We start from the raw sequence: 9,063 nt of genomic DNA, 5'->3' as shown, positions 1-9,063 counted from the left end.
GCTGAGGGAGTATATCCTATAAGTTCTCATCACAAGGACAAGAACATTTTTTATTTTTGATATCTATATGATATAGGTGTTAACTAAATTTATTGTGGTAATCATTTCACAATGTATGTAAGTCAAGTCATTATGCCTCTAGGAAAATTATTGCGGTGATAGCCATCTTGACCTATACAAACAATAAATGGATGTCTATACTCCAACTCTCCATCACGTGTAATTGTTTTCTATTAAACACAACTCTCATCAAGAGCCGGATATACACTCTTTTCAGAGACACATGGAACATTCCCAAAGATAGACCATTTGCTGAAATCATACAGAATGTATTCTCAGAATACAACAGAATGAAATTAGACAAAATAAAGAAAACAAATTCCTTGAAAAAAACCACAACTTATTATGTATGACAAAAGATGAAACAGAAAATTGAAAGAACCTTATGTATATTAAAGAAATTGAACTAGTTATTAAAACTTTCCCATCTGGCAAACTCCAGGCCCAGAAAGTCTTGCTGGTGAATTCTGTGAAACAGCATAAAAAGAAATAACAATCTTACACAAACTATTTCAGAAAATAGAGAACTCATTCACAACTCATATTATGCAGCCAAGTGTAACCCTAATATCAAAACCCGACAAAGATATTGCAAAAAGAAAGAAAGAAAGAAAACTACAAACCAGTATCACTCATGCAAATATTTTTAAACAAAATATAAAAATAGAATCCAACAATATATAATAAGGGTAATGTATATAATAATCACCAGTATTTGTCCTAGAAATACAAGGTTAATTTAACATTTGAAATCAATCAATAAATTTACCATATTAACAAAATAAAAACAATAACTCATTTGATCACTAAAGCATTTGACAAAATTCAACACTTAACTATGATTTTTGTTAAAAACCTCTTTAACCAGCTAGGATTAGAAAGGAACTTATGTAACCTGTAGTTTTAAAAAAACTACAGCTAACATCATACTTAATGATATGATTTTTTTGCTCCTAATATCAGGAACAAGGCAAGCATGCCCACACTCACACTTCTATTCAACATCAAACTGAAGGTCTTAGACAGTGAAATAAGGAAAGGAAAACAGATAAAAAGATTGGACAGAAAGAAGTAATACTGTCCCTAACGTGATGAGTATTTACTTACAAGGAACCTAGAAGACAAACAACCCAATAAAATGAGGAAGATGTGTAAATAGACACTTCACACAAAAATGTACAAATGGTCAATAGCACATGAAAAGATATTTAACATTATTGTTCACCAGAGGAATGCAACTTAAAATCATAATGAGTTACCATTACATATCTACTACAATAGTAAAAATTAAAGAGACTGATGACAGCAAGTGTTGGCGAGGATGTGGGGCAAGAAGAATTCTCAGGTATTGTTGTTGGAAATGTAAAAAGGCACAGCCACTTTGCAAGACAGTTTAGCAATTTCTTATAAAGATAAGCATATACCTATTTTATAACCTGGCAACTCCATTCCTAGGTATTTAACCAAGAGAAATAGAAACATATGTTCACACAAAGATACACTAAAATGATCACTACAGCTCATAATAACCAAATAATAACTCCCTGTCATCAACAGGGATATAAACAAATTACCATATATTTATACCATGGAGTAGTAGTCAGCATCTTAAAAGAACAAACTAGTGATATACTCAATAACATGGGTAAAACACAAAATCATTATGCTGAATGCAAAGAGCAGACAGTATAATTCCCGTTGATATAAACAATAAAGACAAATATATTCTATAGTGACAAAATGCACGTCAATAGTTGCCTGGGGTCCCGGATGGTTTGGCTCAGTGGATAGAGCGTCGGCCTGGAGACTGAGGGGTCCTGGGTTCGGTTCTGGTCGGGGGACACATGCCTGGGTTGCGGGCTCGATCCCCAGTAACGGGGCGTGTGGGAGGTAGCCAACCAATGATTCTCTCATCATTGATCTCTCTCTCTCTCTCTCTCTCTCTCTCTCTCTCTCCCTCTCCCTCTCTCTCCCTCTCCCTTTCTCTCAGAAATCAATAAAAGCATTGACTACAAGGGACATGAAGGAGCATTTCTGTGTGATGGAATGTTATATATTATGATAGGGGTAGTGGTTATACTAGTGTGTACCTTGTCAAAACTCATCAAGCTATATACTTAAAATGGATACACTTTAGTGTATGTAAATTATACTTTAATAAGTGGACTCTAATGAACAAAATGAACTAACAAGTAAAATAGAGACACATTCATAGATAAAGAGCAGGCTGATAGTTGTTGGGGGGAGGGTTGGGGATGGAGGAATTGAGCAAAAATAAAAAAGAGAGATAAAGCTCATGGATATGGACAACAGTGTGGTTACTGCTGGGGGTGGGGTAGGAGAGAGGTAGAAGAGCGTATAGAGGGGATAAATGGTGATGGAAGGAGACCTGACTTGGGGTGGTGAACAAACAACGTAGTATACAGATGATGTGTTGTGGAATTGTGCACCTGAAATCTGTATAATTTTGTTAACCAGTGTCACCCCAATAAATTCAATGAAAAGAAAAAAAAGTAGATTTTAAAAGAAAAAAATGATATGTGACTAACCACAGTCAGAATATGGAAGAGAGGCATGGAGTAGGTGAGGTGGAGATGAGTGAGGAATCTGCAGGTGATAAATACAAAGAGAGGAGGTGAGGCTGGTTGCAGGTGACAGTATTGGTATCTTAGAATGAGAAGACAAAAGTGAAAGAAGAAGGAAATAAAAGGGTACGGGGAAAAATAGGAGTGAGGCAACCAACTAAATCCATTAAAACCTGAATGTATATGATAAGATTCTAAGACCCTGGGGTTGGGGTTAAATAATGAAGCATAAAATGTGATGGAAGAAAAGAATATCCAAGAAAGCAACATCCATAGTGAAGAAGGCTGGCATATGATCTAAAGTATGGGAATTGCAGCAATTCTCCTGGAGGAAACCCCAAAGAAAACAGCTGACGACAATACAGAAAATAAAGACAGAGCAATCTGGTTACCTGAGAGGCCTATGTTATTTATTTTCAAGCAGTTTCTAAAATTTAAACCTTCAAGAAGGCAGCAAAGACACCAACCTCTCTGGGGGGGAAAAAGGTATTTCCATGTCTCCTTTCTGCCTGGATCACACTCACTGACCTGAACAACTCTGATGTGGGGTTTCTCCCTCCAATATCCATGGCTCCTCTCCTTGCTCCAACTTGAAGATGACCTCTGGTTTGGGAACTTCATACCCTGTTAATAGGACATAATAGAGAACTGGGTCCAGCTAATTGTTTTCCATTTGTTCATTAGAAAAGAAAACATATTTGACTGGGGAAACACTAATAATCACAGAGGTGAAAAGGACTGAAGAATCTCAGACCAATCAGGGATTATATCAGCATGCACTTAAGATATCCCAGAGCACTCAGCAGCTGGGAATGGAAATGGTTTTGTCTTAGTTTCCTTGGGCTGCTTTAACAAAGTACCAATAACTGGCTGACTTAAAACCACAGAAATTTACTGTCTCCTACTTCTTTAGGCTAGAATTCTGAAATCAAGGTGTTAGCAGGGTCATGTTCTCTCTGGATGATAGGAGGGAGAATCCTTCCTTGCATCTTCTAGTTTCTGGTGTTTGCTGACAATCTTTGGCATTCCTTAGGTTATAAATGCATCACTCTATTGTGTTTTCTCATCATCTTCCCTCTATGAGTATCGATTTCTGGGCTCTTTTTTTTTATAAGGATGCCACCTATATTAGATTAGGGCCCACCCTCATGACCTCATTTTAACCTGATTACCTCTATAAAGACCCTATTCCCAAATACGGTCATATTCTGAGGTATTAGGGATTAAGACTTCCACATGTCTTTTTTGTGGGGGGACACAATTCAACCCATCAGAGCTTGCCCTCTGAACCCCCCAAATTAATATTCTTCCCATGTTGAAAATACACTAATTCCATCCCAATGTCCCCTAAAGTCTTAATCATTCTAGCATCAACTCTTAAGTCTAAAATCATAAACTCAGAGTCTCAGATATCATCATCTAAATCACCCAAATCAGTTATGGGTGACACTTGACTATGAGTCCAAAATCCAAGTGTCAACAGGGCTATCTATGCTCCTTTTGAAGGTGTTAGGGAAGGAGCTGTCTCATGCCTCTCTCCTGGTTTCTGGTGGTCTCGGCATTTCTCGGCTTATAGATGCATTACTCCAGTCACATGGCCATCTTTTCCTTGTGTATCTTCACATTGTCTTCTCTGTGTGTGTGTGTCTGCCTCTGTGTTTAAATTTCCCTTTTTTATAAAGACACCAGTCACAGTGGATTAGGACCCACCCTAATAAACTCATTTTAGCTTGATTACTTCGGTAAAGACCCCCTTTCTGCCCTAGCTGGTTTGGCTCAATGGATAGAGCGTCAGCCTGCGGACTGAGGGGTCCCGGGTTCGATTCCAGCCAAGGGCACATGCCTGGGTTGCGGGCTTGATCCCCAGTGGGGGGCGTGCAGGAGGCAGCCAATCAGTGATTCTCTCTCATCATTGATGTTTCTCTCTCCCCGTCTCCTTTCCTTTCAAAAATCAATAAAATATATATTTTTTAAAAAGACCCTCTTTCCAAATAAGGTTACATTCTGAGGTACTGAGGGTTAGGACTTCAACGTATTTTATTTGGGGGATATAATTTTACCCACAATTGTCTCCTCACTGGTTTCATGGGGTATCAGTGCTTACCCACTGAGAGCAGGTGGCTGTAGTTCTCCAGCATCACCTCCTGGTACAGGCGTCTCTGAGTAGAGTTCAATTGCTGCCACTCCTCCCTGCTGAAGTCCACAGTCACATCCTCAAGTGACACTGAGACCTGTAACAACACAAGTTTGTTCAAGGTGACAAGGTCAGCACTGGGGGATAGGGAAAAGATAGAAAATAAGTTTCAATGCCTATTAAATACCTAGTTATATAGAATGTTATGTAAACTACAAACATCAAATCCTAAATTTCTGCTATTCATTGTGTACAATAAAAAGATTACTTTTGTACAAAATTTGACCTTGATCCTATTTTGTTGCTCATTTTAATAGGAAATTTTATAACTTTTAGAAAGAAGCATGTATATACTTTTAAAAAACTTTACATAGTTCCCTCTACTGTTGCTTTCATTTACTTTAAGAAATATGGCCATTTTCTTCTGATGCCTTTTTATTGCTCATTTCTAATTTAAATTCATAGTGGTCAGGAAATATATTCTGTATGATTTCAACACATGGTCTATCTAGGAGAATGTGTTACATGCCCCTGGAAAAGAATGCATATTTATCTGTTAGTGGGTAAAAACTGACAAGGAGATGTTAAAGTTAATATGATTATGCAAAGGACATAGAATAGCCAAAGCAAGAAGTAGTATGGAGTATTTATACTGTGTAATGTTAAGATTTCCTATAAAGCTACAATAATTCAGACAAGGTGGTACTGATGTAAATACAGTTAGATAAATCAATGGAATGTAATAGAGAGTCCAAAAACGGGTCTGCACATATATTGATGATTGCTTTTTTACAAAGATGCCAATGTGATTTAATGGAGAAAAGGAGAGTCTTTTTTAAAAATGTGCTGGAATAAATGGTTATCAGTATTGAAGAAAAAAACATTGACCCATACTTCACACCACATATAAAATTAACTCCCAAATTAAAGGAAATTAAATTCCTGTATGAATAAATTGCTTTTATTAGGCCAAAAGTCATACAGATAACAACTATAAGCTCTGAACAAAATATAAAAAACCATGATCTGAAGATACTGAAGAGCAACCTAAGTTATGCATCTACTGGAAGAGAGTTAATGCAAGAAGGGATGACACGGGATGTGTTTACTATTTTTACAGCTTTTAGTTTGTAAATAGGCCCAGTCAGTCATGCAAGGCAACTAAAATTCCAATTTTTAAAACCTTCACTCTTACTGACTTAAAAAATCAAAGGAGTGTTTTGCAATCATAACAACCACTGAAAAGTCAGGGGGGAATCCAGACGGAGAGGAGTGCCTAAATTCTGTATAAGAACTCTGCCCAAATATCTGCTTAACCACTTAAATGAACTAAAATCTGAGCTATCACACACTACAGAGAAGATAGTTTCCACTTTGAGTCCAGCCACAAGTCAAATGCTTACTAAACAAAACAAAACAAAACAAAAAAGCAGCAATCTTTAAGGGAACTAAGTAGAATAAAAAATGTCTACAATACATGATTTACAACAACCAAAATACAATCCAAAATAACATAGAGAGAGAAAGGTATCAAGAGAAAGAGAAGAGATTCAAGAGTAAAAGCAGAGACTGACCCTGAGATTATCCAAATGCCAGAATTAGACTTTAAACTAGTTGTGTATAAATATGCTCAAGAACATAAGGACAACTATGTTCATAATAAATAATGGGATAGTTCAACTGAGGAATGGGAACTATAAAAAAGTAACTAACTGAAAAGTCTAGAACTGAAAAATGCAATCCGAAACTTAAAAAATTCCCTGGATGGACTTACCAACAGAATGTAGATAACATAACAAAAGAAAGAGTTAATGAATGTAAGACAGACCAATAGAAGTTAACCAATCTGGAAAGTAGAGAGAAAATTCTTGGAAAAAGTAAACAAAATAATAGAGTCTTAGGGATGGGTAATACAAAATCAAAAGATCTAATATACATGTAATTTGAGGTCCAGAAGAAAGGGGGCAGAAAAGATGTTTTTAAAAATAATGAGCAGCATCAGCAGATGAGTGGATTAAAAAACTGTGGTACAGCTACACAATGGAATACTATGCCGCTATAAAAAAGAAGGAACTTTTACCACTTGCAACAATATGGATGGAACTGGAGAGCATTGTGCTAAGCGAAATAAGCCAGTCGGAGAAAGATAAATATCACATTATCTCACTCATATGTGGGATATAATGATCAACATAATTTGATGAACAAGAATAGATCGATCTAGAGATAAATGGTAGGGGAAGAAGGGTTAGAGAGCAACCAAAGGACTTGTATGCATGCATATTAGCATAACCAATGGACACAGACACTGGGGCAGTTGGGGCTTGCCCGGGGTGGGAATGGCTGGGGGGGTGGGGGGTCAATTGGGAGGAAAGGAGACATATGTAAAACTTTAGACAATAAAAATAAATAAATAAATAAATAAATAAATAAATAAATAAAATGGGCAGAAACTTCCCAAATTTGGCAAAAGACATGCATTTACAGATTCAAGAAATCTGGCAAACCCCAAGCAGACTAAATCCACAGAAAACCATGCCTAGGCACATTGTAGTCAAACTTTTAAAAACCAAAGAATAAAAGATTTTGAAAGCAGCCAGAAAACAAAACAAAATGACATATTATATACATGGAAACAGTGATTTAAATGATACTTTTTAAATGCTAAAGAAAATAAGTGTTATCTGGCTGGGCAAAGTTAGCAGTTCCATAATTAGGTCTCAAGGCCTAAAAATAACTCTTCATGGCTTTTGGTTCTGCTCTCTTGGTTCTTGTTCCCACTTTCTAAGTCATACTTCCTTTTACATGAAGAGTTTTCTCAGCCTGCTTCCTGCCAGTAGAATTTTGGGAATCTAACGTCTTCCTTTCATTTTGTGTAGTCTCTATCTCTTTCAATCTAAGGTGAGTGTTTCTGCTGATACAGTTTGCTCTAATATTTTATGGTTTGTCTATGAATCTCATTGGGTTTACTCCATTAGACAAAAGCTTCAGCCATAAATCTCTTTGAGATGAGCCATTCTCTACCTTGGACTCCTGCTGAAAGGAATGACGGACAACACTCAAGCTTTCAAGAAGCCCTCTTGTATGATTGAGAAGATCTGTAAGTTACCCCCTTCACCTGTGCAGAGTTTTGATGGCTGAATGCTCTGAGCCCTCACTGCTCAGATTATTGCCATTGCTTTCTGGATCCATCATCACATTGGACATGGCAACACATGTATCCTCACAGACTGGGCACAAATGAAAACACTGCTTTTCTGATGCAGAAGCTACCATGATACACCAAATCTGTGACTCCTTCCACAAGATGACCCGTTGTGATGAGAAAGTGCACACAGCATGAAGTGTGGCCCACCTGCTCCTGGCCAACTGACTACACCACACTTCAAGCCCCTCTCTGATTTGCATCATAGTTTATATGTTTTCAGGTTAAAATATTGCTGTTTCAGTCTGCTCAGCCCACTCCAGCCACACAATTGTGGATCTTGGAACTAACCTGTATCAAGTTTTCAGCTTTCTGGACTATTTGTAGCCTAAAAATGGAACACCTTTCATTGCACAAGCCATGTAACAATGGGCTGATAGTTAAGGTATTTGATGGACTGCCACACTCTCTCCCATCCACTGGCATGTGGTATTGTTGAGCATTGGAATGGCCTCCTCTAAAAGGAACTCAAAAGGATTTCAGACTCTGCCTCTCTCACCCTCTCCTACTCCATACATGCAGTTTAATTCATGAATATGGTTGTCCCCAGAAAGGAATCATCTCGTTTCAGCTGCTCCCTGGGTAATGATCAGAACAAAAGGTGTTAGGAGTTATATGGACATATTTTAATAACTTGGGATCCTGTCTCATTGCTAACCCTCTGGGAGGCAAAGCATCCAGAGAGAAGGGTGCCTAAGAGATTTCAGTTTAATTCTGGTTGTCACCTGGATTCTCTGGTTGGATTAACATTGTCCTAGAATAATGTGGTCGGCAAACTCATTAGTCAACAGAGCCAAATATCAACAGTACAACGATTGAAATTTCTTTTGAGAGCCAAATTTTTTAAACTTAAGCTATATAGGTAGGTACACTGTTATTAACTTAATTAGGGTACTCCTAAGGCTTAGGAAGAGCCACACTCAAGGGGCCAAAGAGCCGCATGTGGCTCTCGAGCCACAGTTTGCCGACCACGGTCCTAGATCATAAAGATAATTGCTTCTTGGTTCAGTGCACTTGCTTACTGTGTTCCCCTTTAATGACCCACATGGGCCAAAGGGTAGAACATAACAGATCTCTGT

At 37.6% G+C, this 9,063-nt stretch overlaps 1 protein-coding gene across 2 annotated transcripts in view; it reads right to left on the bottom strand.

Moving 5' to 3' along the window:
• Nucleotides 1-9,063, bottom strand: part of ZNF81 (zinc finger protein 81) — a 31,345-nt gene that overhangs the window by 8,249 nt on the left and 14,033 nt on the right. For both annotated transcript variants that reach the window (XM_059680489.1, XM_059680488.1), the window contains exons 3-4: nucleotides 4,750-4,876; nucleotides 3,174-3,269 (exon numbers count right to left, since the gene is read on the bottom strand). In XM_059680489.1, coding sequence (XP_059536472.1) covers nucleotides 3,174-3,269; nucleotides 4,750-4,876 — 223 coding nt within the window. The remainder of the gene's footprint in view (nucleotides 1-3,173; nucleotides 3,270-4,749; nucleotides 4,877-9,063) is intronic.

Source organism: Myotis daubentonii, chromosome X (genome assembly GCF_963259705.1).
Source record: "Myotis daubentonii chromosome X, mMyoDau2.1, whole genome shotgun sequence".
Classification (NCBI taxonomy): Eukaryota; Metazoa; Chordata; class Mammalia; order Chiroptera; family Vespertilionidae; genus Myotis; species Myotis daubentonii.
The sequence above is the reverse complement of the archived record's forward strand: the minus strand, read 5'-3'. Positions and strand labels throughout refer to the sequence as shown.